We start from the raw sequence: 14,847 nt of genomic DNA, 5'->3' as shown, positions 1-14,847 counted from the left end.
TCTGCAGCTGGCCCAGCACCATGGCTCTGCTCCAGCCCAGTGTGGGGGCCCCCTGGCCATTGCGCCCGGGTGGGGGGCATGGAGGGCGTGTGTCCAGGAGCGCAGCCTGGGGCCATTCAGCCACCGCAGCAGCAGGGCTGGGATGCCGCTGGCAATGGCAGCCGGTGGCCAAACAAGCGAGGGCTGTGTGCCGGGCTGGCCCCACGCCGCCTTTCCGTCTGTGCACTCGTAAACCGGCAGCGGCCAGCGGGAACGGCAGCGCAGCCAACACCGGCACCAGCCCCGCGCCGGGTGGCCCAGGGGACCGCGGGGGCAGACGGAGCCCAGGTGGCCACCCCCGACCCCACTCACAGCCCATGCGATGCACTCCCAGCTGTGCCAGCTGCAGGAGCTCCCCGGCGCTGGCGGGAGTGGTGGAATGCAAACAGATGTCAGCGCTGGAGGGATCCCGGCTGCTGCAGCGAGGCTCCGGGTGTCCCGCTGGCGGCGAGGAGTGCTCCTGGGCTGGGGACGTGTCCTGACGAGCAGCCCCGGCTGCCCTTGGCTCTGGTTTTGTGTCCGGGCTGTGCTGCCGTGCTCAGGGCAGCCGAGCTGGCAGCAGCGTGGAAGGGAGGTACCAGCCCTACAGAACTGTCTGCACTGCTCGAGGGGATGCCACATCGGAATGACGCAGGACAGAGATGGGGCTCAGCCCCACAGCTGTTAGAGAAAGGATGGGGGACACTGCCGAGATGCCACAGACGCTTTTAAGTCCCCCCCCTCTGCCCGGTCCTCAGCAAGACCCCAGGCTGGAGCGAGGGGCAGAACCACAGGCAGGACACACTGGTGCTTGCTGCAAAACTCCAGCCTAGGCAACTGGGGAAACTGGGAAGGGCCTCGAGGGTGCTAGGAGTATGAGAAGGCACAGGCGGAGAGAGGGAGGTTTATTGGCGTGGCAGGGACGTTCCCAGGAGAGGGCTGTAGTTCCCGGTGGGACACAGAGTGGAGTGCCCCCGGGCAGCAGTGCTGCCAGGCTCCCGGCATAAAAACCAGTCAGTTCCAGGGGCTGGGAAAGAAAAGTCACGCAGCTCATCCTCACTCCTCCTCCTCTTCCTCCTCCTCCAGGGCAACAGGTTGCCGGCCGGCCGGCTCCACGCTGCCGCGCTGGATGGAGACGATGCCACTCAGGAAGGCATAGCCCAGCATGGCTGCCAGCCCCACCAGCACTGACAGCAGCTGCTTGCGCCGTTTGTGGGGGTCCTCCTCTGCTTCACTGCCATCTGTGCCCGCAGCCCGAGGGGCACCGGTCAGGGGATCACCTGGAGGTGCAGAGCCGGGGTGTGGGTGGGAAGGGTCACCCTAAGACTGAGCACAGGCAGGGTCCTGTCCTCCCCTGTAGGGGGACAGGTCACCCCAAGCCCGCAGGGTGAGGCAGGGGATGGATCTCACCTCCGTCCCAGGGGAAGTAAAGGCTGAGGATAGAGGTGCAGTAGTTGCACAGGTTCTGCAGGGACTTCAGGTGCTGCTGCAGTTTCCCGTTGGGCAGCTTCGCCTTCAGAAGAGGCGCCAGGCGGCTGAAGACTAAGGCGTCGAGGGAGGCTGGCCTGGGGCACAGAGAGCCATGCCTGGGCCACTGTCCCCACCCAAAGCCACCAGACCCACCAGCACCCCCAGGGACATGTGGTTACCCCACCTTGGGACAGTGCTCTCTCCCCTGCAAGCCTGTTCCACCCCCAAAGCAATGCACAGGGGCTGAAGCTCCCCTGCAGACCATGGGGCCTCAGCCCTGCTGGGCTGTGGGGGGCTCTCAGGCCACTCCCCCCTCCCCCTTTGGCCACCTACGAGTCTCCAAAGAAAAACTTCTGGGAGCCGAGGCGCTGGGAGAGGAGTGTCAGGCATTCCCGAGCTTCCCTGTAGAGCTGCAGGCAGAGGACAGAGGGTTGTCTGGTACCTGCCCAGGTACCACCACAGTGCTCAGGGGAGCAGAAGCAGGGAATCCAGACCCCACTTTGAGTTTTGGGCTCACAGGGATCTGTTGGACACCACCAAGGACCACTGTGCCCAGACCCCATCCCTCACCTCCTTCTCTAGCTTCTCCTCATCCTCCATATAGTCATCTCCCCACATGAGCTGCAGCCGCTCCAGGTGCCGCTTGTGCATGGCATTGGGCAGGAAGAAGTTGAGGGGGAAGGGGATGGTTTCTGCGTACCACTTCCGTGTGTGTTCCACGTAGTTCTTTGCGTCCACCCAGAAGGTGTGGATCTGTGGTGGAGAACAGTGCACAGCTTGGCCACGACAGGGCTGCAGCCAGTACTGCTGGCACACCAGAGCCCCTCCCAGCATCCAGCACAGCCACCCTGGCAACCATGAGGGGCTGCAGGAGCACTTGGGTCAAGGGCAGACCCCATCCTGGGCTGCACAACCCACTGCTGCCACCCCCAAACCCTCATCCCTGCCATGCCAGGCTCCTGGGATGCTGCTGCTGACAAGCGCTCGCTGGCTCTGCTGGCAGCTGGGCACACATTTGAGCCTGCTGGCACAGCTCCAGGGAGCAAAGCCCATTCTCGGTGTGGCCCTTTCCCTGTAGCCCCCCTGAGCCTCACAAGTACTGGCAGCAGCTTCTCCTCCAGCAGGGACACGAAGGCCAGCGTGTCTGCGCTCTGCGTGGCTGACAGGTCGTAGTCAGCGTTGTACTTCTGCAGAGCAAACACCTGGTTTGATCCCACAGAATGTCCCATGGGTGACACAACAGAGTTCCCTCCTCCCTGAAGGGCATCCAGTACCCTGGTGCCTGGGCCGGGGGAGCCCCAAGCTCCCCTGTACCTGTTTCCTGAGGTGTGTTATGATCTGCTGAGGTTTGGAGATGGTTCCTTCATCCCGTGTCCTCAGCGCGGGCAGATGCCCTGTGGACAGGGGGAGTGGGGGCTGCAGTTGCTGAGCAGGTGGGGGTGCAGGGGGCTGGAATGGGGGATGAAGGGCTGGATGAAGGGGGATGAAGGGCTGGATGAAGGGGGATGAATGGGGCTGGATGAGGGGCATGAAGCAGTGACAGGAGTGTAAGGTGAGGTGGGGACAGAGCAGTGCAGGGGAGAGTAGAAACTGTGTGATGAGAAATGGGGAATGTGCTGGGACAAGGGGGTTCCGGTGGGAAGTGGGGGTGGGTGATGGACAGGGGGGTGCAATGGGGAGTGATGGGGCAGGGGCAGCAGTGATGCAGGGGAGGCACAGAAAAAAGGAGGGTGCAGTGAAGGGGAGGGTGTGATTAGGGTGTTCAATGGGATATGAGTCGCAATGGGATGAGGAAAAGCAGTGGGACAGGGGCATGAGGGTGCAATAGGACAAGAGGGAGTGTAATGGGACAGGGATGGGATGGTGATGACATGGTGGGGGTGTGATGGGATAGAGGGAAGTGCAGTGGCGGGAGGGACCCAGGACAAGGGGGTACAATAAGATGAGAAGGTGGGAAGGTGGAGTCAGGGGGCACAGGACATGAGGAATGCAATGGGGTGGGAGGATGTGACAGGGCAAGGGGTGTAATAAGACAGTAATGGTGGTAATGGGATGGGGGTGTGATGAGGTACGGGGGGGGTGCAATAAGGTAGGATGGTGCCATGTGGGGAGGAGAGGCCACAGGGCAAGAGGGGTGCAGTATGATAAGAGGGTGCAAGAGGGGCCACAGGACGTGAGGGATAAAATGGGGTGGGACGTTGTGATGGGGTGGGGGACGTAATACGTGGAGGGTGCAGCGGTGGGGAGTGGGGACAACGGGATCACGGGGCTGCGATGCCGGGGGCACTGGGGAGGGGGGTCCGGGTGGTGCAGGTATCCTCGGCGGGGCCCTTACCGGAGGGACTCCTCCAGGGGCTGGTGACCCGGTGCACCTTCAGCGGCGCCCCCGTGAACCGCGCGTAGGTCTGAGGGAGACAGGGAGGGAGGGATAGAGCGGGATCTGCCCGCGGGACCCCGCACCGGCCCCGCAGCCCCGACCCCGCCGCTCACCAGCACAGCCAAGCAGTCGGGGTCTACCGAGGGCAGCCCCCAGCCCCCGGCCCAGCAGAACAGCTCCATGGGCGCCGCCATCTTCCGCCGACCCGGAACCGGACGGGCGGCCCCGCCCGCCCCCGCCGCGGGGAGGCACCGACCGGGGGCTCCGCGATGGAGCGGAGCCGAGCAGGGTCCGGGGGTGGGTGGGAGTGACGGGGTCTGCAGGGTCCTTGGGGCACGACCCGCGTCCCGCAGAGCTCCGCACCGAACAGCCCTGCTGTGCCCCGCATCTCTCTGCATTGCCCCGCGCAGCTCAGCTCAGCTCCGCACTGCTCAGTCCTTCTGTGCCCCGCGTTTCCCCGCATGGCCCCACACTGCCTCCATGGCTCAGCTCAGCTCTATACGGCTCATGCTTCTTGGTCCCGCACCGCGCAGTCCTGCTGTGCCCCGCATCTCCCCGCATGGGCACACACCGCTCAGCTCAGCTCCGCACTGCTCACCTTGCTCGGCCCCGCACCGCTCATCCCCGCACCCCCCCGCACGTCTCCATGGACAGCAGCTGGGCCGGGAGCCCGCTGGCAGCGGCGGAGGGAAAACGCCCCGTGTGCGGCTCCGGACCGCCCCCCTCCATCGCCCGCACTCCCTCGTTACGCGGGATCGCTGGCCCGGAGCCGGACCGGGGGCGCGGGGCTGGGGCAGTCCCGAGACCGGGCTCAGCCCGTTGTTATGGCGCCGGGGGAAACACATGTAAACACGGCCTGGACGCCGCGGGCCGCCCGCCCGCCTTGGCCGGAGCTCCACGGGAGCGGCTCAGCGGCCCGAGCATCCCCCGGCGGTACGGACCGGCCCCGGGGCTCTGCCGGCTCGGGGGGCTCCGCGGCGTAGGGCACACCTGTGAAAGCATCCCCGCGGCCGGTCCAGCTCTCCCGGGCCGGGATGCTCCGGCGCTGCTGGGGCGGCCCCAGCCCGCCCGCCTGACCTCCGGGTGAACCGGAGCTGTGAGCGGGAACTGCCCCGGGGCAGGCAATGCCGGGGGGGGGGGTCCCCGAAGCCCCGGGCCCGAAGTGCCGCGCCGGCACGGGCACGGTGCCACCCTCCGGGGCCGGAGCCGCAGCAGGTCGCCCGCCGGTGTCCCCGGGATGCGTCCGGTGATTGACGGCTCTTTGTTTCCTCCTCGCCGGCCCCGCCAGCCCCTCCCCCGTGCGCCACCCCGCCCCGCCGCGCTCCGCACCGCACCGGCGGCACCGGCGGCACCATGGGGGCACCGGGGAGCCCCGCGCTCCTGGCGCTGCTCCTGCTGGGCGCCGCCGCCGCGGCGCGTCAGGAGCTGCAAGGTACCGGAGGGGCTCGGGGCGGCGGAGGGGCGGCCCCGAAGGGGCGGCGGGATGGGCGACAGTCGGGTGTCGGCGGCGGCAGACCCCTGTCCCGTGGCCGGTGACAGCGGCTCTGCTCGCCCCGCGGGAGCTGGGCTGCGGGCAGCGGGGACGCTGGAATGTACACCCCGAGGCACGGGGTGGCCGCCGGTTCCGATGCTGGCTCGGAGCCGCGGGGGAGTGCCGCGGCGGGGGCCGACCCCCGCGCCGGAGTCCCTCTCGGTCTGCCCGGTGCGTCTGCACGGAACAGGCAGGCACCCGTGCCACAGAGGGACCGAGTTGTCCGCGCTCCCCCCTAAGTGCCCCGAGCCGGTACCGGGGGCCCGATCGTTCCTCCGGGGTTTCTCGGTCCGGCCGCCCCTTGTTGGGGCTGGCCCGCGGGGGACTCCTCGGAGCGGGATGCAGGGAAGCCCCAACAGCGGGGCGGGCTCCGGGCCGCGATTCTGCCGGTCTCGCTGGTGCGGGGGCTCCGCGGGTCCCGCTCCGCGGCGCGGCCGGTCCTGGAGCGCCACCGCGCGGGGGTGGCCCCGGCGCCCACGGGGCTTCCCTGGTCCCCCCAGAGCCCGGCGGTCCAGGGACACCCCCACCCCACTCCCGCTCTGACCGCACCGGGCATCCCCGTCGTCACCGGCCGGAGCTGCGGCTGCCGGTGCAGAGGCGACCCCGGTGCTTGTGTCCCGCAGTCATCGACCTGCTGCTGGTGAGCGAGGCTCGGCAGATGGCCAGCGTGGCCCACAAGATCCGCATGGAGCTTCTGACTGTCAACGACGTGTACCTGCTCTCCACCTTCCGCCTGCCCCCCAAACAGGGGGGGACCCTCTTCGGCCTCTACTCCAAGAAGGACAACACCCGATGGCTGGAGGTCTCTGTCGTGGGGAAGATCAACAAAGGTGGGTGGGTTCCCTTTGCGTGGGGATGGACTGGCTCTGCTCTCACCCCAGTGCTCTGAGACAAACGGGACTGAGTTCCTGCAGGAAAGAGCAATGGGCACACACTGGTCCCAGGGTACTGCCAGTGCTGGTGGGAGCTGACGGCCCTTCCTGCTCCTCCGCAGTCCTGGTGCGGTACCTGCGGGAGGACAACAAGGTGCATTCGGTCAACCTGCAGCACGCGCACGTGGCGGACGGGCAGAGCCACTCTGTCATTGTGCGCCTGAGTGGGCTGCGCAGGGACACGCTGAGCGTGGAACTCTACGTCGACTGTAAGCAGATGGACTCCAGCGTGGGGCTGCCTGAGTTGTCTGAGATCCCCCTGGCCGAGGTGGAGTCCATTGAGGTGCGCACAGGGCTGAAGGCCTACCAGAGAATGCAGGTGAGTGCCAGGGGAACTGAGACTCGAGTCAGTGCACCCTTGGGGATGGGCAGAGTCCCCCCTGCCCCATGCTGACTGCATCTCCCCACACATGTCAGGGGTTTGTAGAGTCGATGAAGCTGATCCTGGGAGGGTCCATGAGCCGTGTGGGGGCCCTGAGTGAGTGCCCTTTCCAAGGAGATGAGTCCATTCACAGTGCAGGTAACGACGTGGGGGGCTTATAGAGTCACCTGTGTGGGCCATGGCACAAGGAGGTGGAAAGTCACAACGCAGAGGGATGTTCCTGTCCCACCTGGCCCAGTGTCCCCACACAGGTGGGAGCTACAGTGCTGCACATGTGCTGACCAGGACTGACCATGTGAGGTGATGCTGCTGGAGTGTGACAGCAGCATTTGGTAATGTCTCGTCTCTCTCCTTGCAGTGACGAGTGTGCTGGCCTCCATCCTGGGTAAGTCCCTGCTCTGCTTCCCACATTGCCTGACGTGAGGCATTTAGGGCTCCATGGAGGCAGAAATCCCTGTACAGCCTGTCCCAGTGCCCCATGTGGGATCAGAGGGTGTGGGGTGTGCTATGGAAAAAGGGGACCTGTGTCACCCAGGGAGAAGGACAGGCTGTCAGGTGCCTCATCCTCCCATTTCAGTGCCAATGGGCAGAGCAGTCCTGGCCAACAGTCTTGGGAGGCTTTGTCTGTCCTGGGATTAACCTTTCCTTTCTGCTGCTGGCAGGTGAGCAGACCAAGGCACTGGTCACGCAGCTGACCCTCTTCAACCAGGTTCTGATGGAGCTGCGGGAAGACATTAGGGACCAGGTGGGATTGAGGGGGTACTGACACTCCCTGGGCTGGATTTTCCTAGAGTACAGTGCCAGCACACTCCTGATGCTCCATGCTCTGCTGCCTTGCAGGTGAAGGAGATGTCTCTGATCCGCAACACCATCATGGAGTGCCAAGTCTGCGGTGAGTGCTGGCGAGGCTCTGCTCCCACCTTGGAGGGCAAAGGGCCACCTTATCACACCCCTCACCTGCCTCTCCTCTCCTCAGGCTTCCATGAGCACCGGTCCCGCTGCAACCCCAATCCCTGCTTCAGCGGCGTGGACTGCATGGAGACGTACGAGTACCCTGGGTACCGCTGCGGGCCCTGCCCGCCAGGGCTGGAGGGCAACGGCACACACTGCACTGACATCGAGGAGGTAGGTGGGCATGGTCTGAGGGGATCATCAGCCCCGGCACTGCCAGGGCTGTGCCTGCAGAGGATGCTTCCTCTCGGGAAGAGGGGGACCCGCCTGTCCCTGGGACAGCCTGGGGCAGCAGCCACCCCAAAAAGCAGGATGTTGTGCCCAAGGATGAAGCCTGTGTCTCTCCTGGTGTTGTAGTGTGCCCATGCCAACCCCTGCTTCCCTGGCTCCAAGTGCATCAACACAGCTCCTGGGTTCCGCTGTGAGCCCTGTCCCCGTGGCTATCGAGGCAACACCGTCTCTGGCGTGGGGGTGGACTATGCCAGGGCCAGCAAGCAGGTGAGTGCAGTGCCATGGGACTCGGCCAGGTCCCCGTGGGATCTGTGGAGTGCAGGACGATGCAGTGTGGAGGAGGACAGCTTCCTGGGGGCAGGAATGGACAGAGCTACCCACAGGGAAAAGCCCCAGGTGAGCATTTCTCCCACACTGCTCACAGGTTTGCACAGATATTGATGAATGCAACGATGGGAACAATGGGGGCTGCGACCCCAACTCCATCTGCACCAACACACTGGTGAGCAGCACTGTCCAGCTCCCTCCCTGGCTCCTGGGACCACTCAGCTCCCATCCTCATCCCACCCCTGCCCTCTCTCCCCCAGGGCTCCTACAAGTGCGGGCCCTGCAAGTCGGGCTTTGTGGGGAACCAAACATCCGGCTGCATCCCACAGAGGTCCTGCAGCACTCCCACCTCCAACCCCTGTGACATCAATGGCTTCTGCCTGTTTGAGAGGAATGGGGAGATCTCCTGTGCAGTGAGCAGGGGACAGGGACAGGAGGAGGGTGTGTGGGGTACAGCATGGCAGCATTTGTCCTGCCAGGGCCCTTTCCAGCCCCTGATCTCTTCTTTATTCAGTGCAACGTGGGCTGGGCTGGCAACGGCAATGTGTGCGGGTCAGACACAGACCTGGATGGGTACCCGGACGAGCCCCTGCCCTGCATCGACAACAACAAGCACTGCAAGCAGGTGAGCTCCTGGAGGGGAGGCACAAGGGGTACCGGGCACAGGATCCACAGCAGGGTTGTGCTCCAGACCTTGTCTCCTCCCCATCCCTAATACTGGCTGTGCCTGCAGGACAACTGCCGCCTGACGCCCAATTCTGGGCAGGAGGATGCTGACAACGATGGAATTGGGGACCAATGTGATGATGATGCTGATGGTGATGGCGTCAAGAATGTGGAGGTGGCTGTGCTGGGCAGGCGGCCGTGCCAGTGGATCTAGGAGGGCTTCTACTTTTGGCTCAGTTCTGAGTCCTTCAAGATGCTTCTCCTGGGGAGCAGCAGGCTGGTGGCTTGGGAATGGTCTCAGAGTGCTGGAGATGTCTTTCTGTCCTGACCACTGTGGCCTCTTGTCTGCCCACCATTGCATGCCAACATCCCCATCCTCTTCTCCACAGGACAACTGCCGGCTCTTCCCCAATAAGGACCAACAGAACTCAGACACTGACTCCTTTGGGGATGCCTGTGACAACTGCCCCAATGTGCCCAACAATGACCAGCGGGACACGGACAGTAATGGCGAGGGGGATGCTTGTGACAATGACATTGATGGGGATGGTGAGCCGCTGTTGGGTTGACCTGGCTGTGCCAGGGGGGCTGTCCCACTGGGGTGGGGGAGGGTATCTACTCAGTGCTATCCTTGCAGGGATACCCAACATGCTGGATAACTGCCCCAAGGTGCCCAACCCTCTGCAGACTGATCGGGATGAGGACGGTGTTGGGGATGCCTGTGACAGTTGCCCTGAAATGAGCAACCCCACTCAGGTATGGCTGGGACCAGGCTGAGCCAGGGCGTGGGATGAGTGGAGCCTGGCCCAGCAGGGGGTCCTCCTCCTTGCCCTGGGATGTCCACTGAACTAGGGCTCCACTCTCCTCCAGACAGATATGGACAGTGACCTGGTAGGAGACATCTGTGACACCAACGAGGACAGGTGTGGACAGCATTGCAGTCATTGGGGTGACTCCCCCCTCCCCCCCCATTGTGTCCATGGGGGCAGAACTGGGCTCCTGGTTCAGGGACCTGTCAGGAGGGACAATGGGGTCTTCAGGGAGCTGGCGTATGGTGCCAGATCCCCAGTTTTGTCGTTGATCTGATCTTGTTCTTGCTCCCAGTGATGGGGATGGGCATCAGGACACCAAGGACAACTGCGCTGAGATCCCCAACAGCTCCCAGCTGGACTCAGACAACGATGGGCTGGGGGATGACTGTGACAATGATGATGACAATGATGGCATCCCGGACTATGTGGCGCCTGGCCCAGACAACTGCCGCCTCATTCCCAATCCCAACCAGAAAGACTCGGATGGTGAGCATGGGGTGGGCAGGGGGAGGCGGGCCTGCATGGGCTCAACCCAGCCCTGACTGGGTACTTGTCTCCAGGGAATGGTGTGGGTGACGTCTGCGAGGAGGACTTTGACAATGACACTGTGGTGGACCAGCTGGACGTGTGCCCCGAGAGCGCCGAGGTGACACTGACCGACTTCCGCGCCTACCAGACTGTCATCCTTGACCCCGAGGGGGACGCCCAGATTGACCCCAACTGGGTTGTGCTCAACCAGGTGTGGGTGCTGTGCCCCGTGTTTCTGGGGGCTGCGCTGCAGGGTGGGAGCTGAGGGGACCCCAGTGGTGCTGGGGTGCCCCTCACCCAGCTGTCCCCCACAGGGCATGGAGATTGTGCAGACCATGAACAGTGACCCGGGTTTGGCTGTGGGTAAGATATGTTCACCCACCCACAGGCTCTGGGGGCAGCCTCCCTACTTCCACCGTGCAGGGGAGTGAGGGCTGGTTCTTTACCCCACAGAGGGGTGAAGGGTGGGTGGGCTGGGGGTCCCGTGGTTAGAGAGGGCTCCCCGCAGCATTTCCTGCCTGTAGGTTACACAGCCTTCAACGGGGTGGACTTTGAGGGCACCTTCCATGTCAACACCATCACCGACGATGACTACGCTGGCTTCATCTTCAGCTACCAGGACAGTGCCAGTTTCTACGTGGTGATGTGGAAGCAGACAGAGCAGACATACTGGCAGGCCACCCCCTTCCGTGCTGTGGCTGAGCCAGGGCTGCAGCTCAAGGTGGGTGGTGGCCCCACCCACGGGCCAGGTCAGGCACCCCTGTTCAGGTTCCCCCTAAAGCCCCCATGCACCTGCAGGCAGTGAAGTCCTCGACAGGCCCTGGGGAGCACCTGCGCAATGCGCTGTGGCACACGGGCCACACGCCTGACCACGTCCGCCTGCTCTGGAAGGACCCTCGCAACGTCGGCTGGAGGGACAAGACGTCCTACCGCTGGCAGCTGGCACACAGGCCCCAGGTGGGCTACATCAGGTAAGCGGGGGGGGGGGGGGGGGGGGAAGGGGGGGGGGGGGCACAGGGGCTGCTGGGGGTGGGGGCTGCACTCACCACGGTGCAGGCTGGAGTGCAGTGGGACCACACCAATGTGGGGCATGCTGGTCACTGGTGAGAAACAAACCCTGGAGTGAAGCTGCCCTGGTGAAGATGATGATGACCATGAGTAAGTGTCCTGCCCTGCGGAACCACCTCAGGAGTAGGAGGCTGTCCATGAGGAGGCGTTGCACCTGCTGGGACCACCCTAGTGAGGGGATGCTGGCCATGAGGGGGATCCAGCCCTGTGGGACGACCCCAGTGCGGGAATAGCGGCCGTGGGGGAGCATCTATCCCTGTGAGAGCACCGCAGTGGGGGGATGTCGGCCGTGGGGCGGGATTCTGCCTGGTGGGGCCGGAGACGCGTTTCTCCTTTAAGGCTCCCGCCGCGGCGGGGAGGGGGGGGGGGGGTGCTCCGCCGCCGGGCCCTCCGCCCCCCGGGCCCCCGGGGCATTGTCCTGTCGCCATGGCGACCCCGCCGGCGCCTTTCACATGCAAAGCGCCCGACAAAAGCAGCGGGGCCGAGCCGGGGGCGGTGCGGGGGCTTCAGCCCGGCCACGGCGGGGGGCCCCGGCCCGAGGATCCAACCGGTCCGGTGCCCCCGGTTCAGCCCCCCAGCAGGATGCCCCGGCTCCAGCCCGGTGCCACCGTCCCCGGGACTGGATACCCGGGGCCCGGTGCTGGTCGTGGAGGGGTCCCAGTGGGATCCAGCTAGTGGGCCCCGATGGCGTCTCAGTGGGATCCTGTTGTTTGCCCCGGTCGGCTACCGGTGGGGTCCCGGCGGAATTCCGGATCTGGCTCCGGCCGGGTGCCAATGAGGGCCGGTTGACCGGTCGGGTCCCATTCCCCCGCAGGGTCCGTCTGTACGAGGGCCCGCAGCTGGTGGCCGACTCCGGTGTGATCATCGACACCACGATGCGCGGGGGCCGGCTGGGGGTCTTCTGCTTCTCCCAGGAGAACATCATCTGGTCCAACCTGCAGTATCGCTGCAACGGTGAGCAGGGTCCTCCTGGACCCCCGAGCATCCCCTCCCTCGCCCCTGCGGCGGGGTCAGTCCTGGGACGGGGACTTTATCGGGGCTCGCTCCCCTCGCCGGCTCCTGACGCCCCCCGCGCTCCTCCCCACAGACACGATCCCTGCCGACTTCGAGCCCTTCCGCCGGTTCCTGCTGGAGGGACGCGAGTGACCGCGCCCGGCGCCGCCAGCGGCACCGGTGACGCTCCGGGTTCCCGCCGCCAGTGGCACCTGGGGGCGCACCGGGCCCCGCCGCTCCTCCCGGCCGGGCCCCGTTCCCGGCCCCCCGCGGACTTTGCACTGCCAGTACCGGGGCCCCGCAGTGCCGGGGCTCCCGCCACGCCTGCCCCGGGCGCTCCGGTCCTTGCCCCACGCCTGGCCATAAAATTTTGAGTGTTTTCTAGACTGCGCGCCCGGTCCCTGGGGGTTCCCGCTGGCCCGAGAGGGCCGTGGGTTCCCCGCCCCCCCCCCCCCCCCCCCCCCGTCCGCTCTCGGCTCCGTCCCGCACCGTCCTCCCGGTGGTCGCGGGGTAGGGTCAGTGCCCGGCCGGTCCCACCGGCGCAACCCGCGGCGGCGGGAGGCCGGGACGAGTGCAATATTGGTGGGCGAGAGCACAACACTGCACCGCATCCCGGCCCTCCCGCCGCCCCGGAGGGAGTGGAAGAACCACCGCCGCCGCCCGGGCCGTTCCGTGGGAACTGCGCGGCGCGCACCGCGGCTCGGCGGCAGGGACCGGTCGCCACGGCGACGGCTGTCCCGGCAACGCGGCGGAATGTGCCCCCACCCCGCCCGCCCCGGAGAGCGCGGCCCCGGCACCGGCCCAGCCCCCCCGCCCCGCGGCTGCGGCGGCGACAATGGGTGCGGCGGCACCGGGCCCCTCTTAAAAGGGCAACGCGGGATTGCCCTCCGGTGTTGGTGCCGGGACCGGGGCCGGTGCCTGTGCCCGTTCCCGGCCCGGGGCCGCGGGGGGAGCGCAGCTGGCTCTCCCCCGGAGTACGGGGACAGGTGAAATCACCGCTTGGGTACTGAGCGCCTCGTCCCCCGCCCCCGAGCTGCGAAGGGCGACCGCGGTTCCCGCTCCCGTTCCGGTCCTTCTTCTGTTCCCTCTCAGATCCCGGTCCAGTACCGTCCCTGATTTCATTCCCGCTGCACTCCCGCTCCGCTTCTGCTCTCACTCTTAGTCCCTCTCCCGCTCCGGTTTCGCTCCAGTATTGGTCTCACTCCCGCTCTGCATTCCTGCAGTCTCCCGATTCCGCTCTCGATCTCTTTCCAGCAGCGGTTCCGCACTCGCCCCAATCCTAGTCCCCGTCTCTCTTCCCCTTCCCCCTCCCTCTCCGCTCTCTCTCCAGTCCCTCTCCCATTCCGATCTCGCTCCAGTCGCGGTTCCGGTCCCGGTTCTGGTCCCGGTCCCGTCCAGAGGCGCGGTGCAAGCGTCGTGTGGGGCCGCGCCCGCCAGGGGGCGCCGCAGGTTCAGGGCCACCGGCCCGAGCCGGGCACGCGCAGGGCGGGGACGGGGCGAGTCGGAACGCACCGGGCACCGGACACCCGCCATCCCACAGGACGGGCACAGGGGATCCACCGGGCAGGGACAGGATGGGCACAGGGGATCCACCGGGCAGGGACAGGATGGACACCGGGGATCCACCGGGCATAGACAGGATGGACACAGGGGATCCACCGGGCAGGGACAGGATGGACACAGGGGATCCACCGGGCAGGGACAGGATGGACACCGGGGATCCACCGGGCATAGACAGGATGGACACCGGGGATCCACCGGGCAGGGACAGGATGGACACAGGTTATCCACCGGACACAGACAGGATGGACACAGGGGATCCACCGGGCATAGACAGGATGGACACCGGGGATCCACCGGGCACAGACAGGATGGACACAGGGGATCCACCGGGCATAGACAGGATGGACAATGGGGATCCACCGGGCATAGACAGGATGGACAGTGGGGATCCACCGGACACGGACAGGATGAACACAGGGGATCCACCGGGCATGGACAGGCTGGACAGTGGCGATCCACCGGACATAGATAAACTGGACACCGGGGATCCACCGGGTAGGACAGGCTGGATACAGGGGATCCACAAGACATGGACAGGGGGAGCACACAGACACAGACAAGGTGGACGCAAGGAACTCACCAGCCACAGTGGGGATGTACACACAGGATCCCCCGGGCATGCACAGGGTGGACACACAGGACCCACCGGACATGGTGGGTGTGGGCACATGGGACCCACTGGACTCGGTAAGGTTGGGCACATGGAATCCATTGGGCAGAGTGGGGTTGGGCAAATAGAACACACAAGAAGCAAACAGTGTGAACACATGGAACCCATAGGGTATGATGGCAGTGGGCACATGTGACCCACCAGACATGGAGTGGGTGAACACACAGGACCCACTGGGGACACATATGGGACTCACTGAGCTGACAGGGTGGACACATGAGACCCAGCAGGCACAGCAGGGATGGGGACATGGGACCCACAGGATATGGTGGTGGTGAGTGCATGGGACCCCTTGGGCGTGGACAGAGTGGACACATGGAACCCACTG

General features: G+C 65.5%; 2 protein-coding genes across 8 annotated transcripts; one reads left to right on the top strand and one right to left on the bottom strand.

Annotated features, from left to right (window-relative positions):
• Window positions 1-912: 912 nt before the first annotated feature.
• Window positions 913-4,068, bottom strand: MTX1 (metaxin 1). Of its 2 annotated transcripts, XM_062511368.1 has the most exons (8): window positions 3,979-4,068; window positions 3,824-3,893; window positions 2,803-2,882; window positions 2,583-2,675; window positions 2,059-2,241; window positions 1,822-1,898; window positions 1,429-1,583; window positions 913-1,298 (listed from the first exon to the last, which is right to left on the bottom strand). In XM_062511368.1, exons 1-8 carry the CDS (start codon window positions 4,057-4,059, stop codon window positions 1,075-1,077), a joined length of 963 nt encoding a protein of 320 aa, XP_062367352.1. In that variant the 5' UTR covers window positions 4,060-4,068; the 3' UTR covers window positions 913-1,074. The 2 variants fall into 2 exon arrangements, 1 of the variants encoding a protein (XP_062367352.1); XR_009934079.1 differs by lacking the exon at window positions 913-1,298 and having other exon boundaries at window positions 1,567-1,583; window positions 1,822-1,930; window positions 2,059-2,675.
• A 1,971-nt stretch (window positions 4,069-6,039) lies between these two features.
• Window positions 6,040-12,526, top strand: THBS3 (thrombospondin 3). Of its 6 annotated transcripts, none has more exons than XM_062511694.1 (22): window positions 6,040-6,226; window positions 6,391-6,647; window positions 6,746-6,848; window positions 7,069-7,095; window positions 7,373-7,455; window positions 7,551-7,602; window positions 7,687-7,835; window positions 8,019-8,159; window positions 8,317-8,394; window positions 8,480-8,632; window positions 8,734-8,844; window positions 8,953-9,060; window positions 9,275-9,434; window positions 9,523-9,641; window positions 9,756-9,808; window positions 9,990-10,183; window positions 10,258-10,436; window positions 10,540-10,588; window positions 10,750-10,946; window positions 11,024-11,196; window positions 12,108-12,247; window positions 12,381-12,526. In XM_062511694.1, the coding sequence occupies exons 1-22, from the start codon at window positions 6,055-6,057 to the stop codon at window positions 12,437-12,439; spliced, it is 2,757 nt and encodes a 918-aa protein (XP_062367678.1). In that variant the 5' UTR covers window positions 6,040-6,054; the 3' UTR covers window positions 12,440-12,526. The 6 variants fall into 6 exon arrangements, with proteins under 6 accessions (XP_062367678.1, XP_062367680.1, XP_062367679.1 ...); XM_062511696.1 differs by having other exon boundaries at window positions 9,523-9,657; window positions 9,760-9,808; XM_062511695.1 differs by lacking the exon at window positions 7,069-7,095.
• The last annotated feature ends 2,321 nt before the right edge of the window (window positions 12,527-14,847 follow it).

This window comes from Cinclus cinclus, chromosome 31 (assembly GCF_963662255.1).
Source record: "Cinclus cinclus chromosome 31, bCinCin1.1, whole genome shotgun sequence".
Taxonomy (NCBI): Eukaryota; Metazoa; Chordata; class Aves; order Passeriformes; family Cinclidae; genus Cinclus; species Cinclus cinclus.
This window is presented reverse-complemented; position numbering and strand designations above follow the sequence as displayed.

Coding starts and splice junctions, on each gene's coding strand:
- MTX1 (XM_062511368.1), bottom strand. CDS start 4,059: ATGGCGGCGCCCATGGAGCTGTTCTGCTGGGCCGGGGGCTGGGGGCTG. Junction 2,676..2,802: donor TAACACACCTCAGGAAACAG/GTACAGGGGAGC, acceptor TTTGCTCTGCAG/AAGTACAACGCTGACTACGA. Junction 1,899..2,058: donor AGGAGAAGCTAGAGAAGGAG/GTGAGGGATGGG, acceptor CTCTGCCTGCAG/CTCTACAGGGAAGCTCGGGA.
- THBS3 (XM_062511696.1), top strand. CDS start 6,055: ATGGCCAGCGTGGCCCACAAGATCCGCATGGAGCTTCTGACTGTCAAC. Junction 8,845..8,952: donor ACAACAAGCACTGCAAGCAG/GTGAGCTCCTGG, acceptor CTGTGCCTGCAG/GACAACTGCCGCCTGACGCC. Junction 10,184..10,257: donor CAACCAGAAAGACTCGGATG/GTGAGCATGGGG, acceptor ACTTGTCTCCAG/GGAATGGTGTGGGTGACGTC.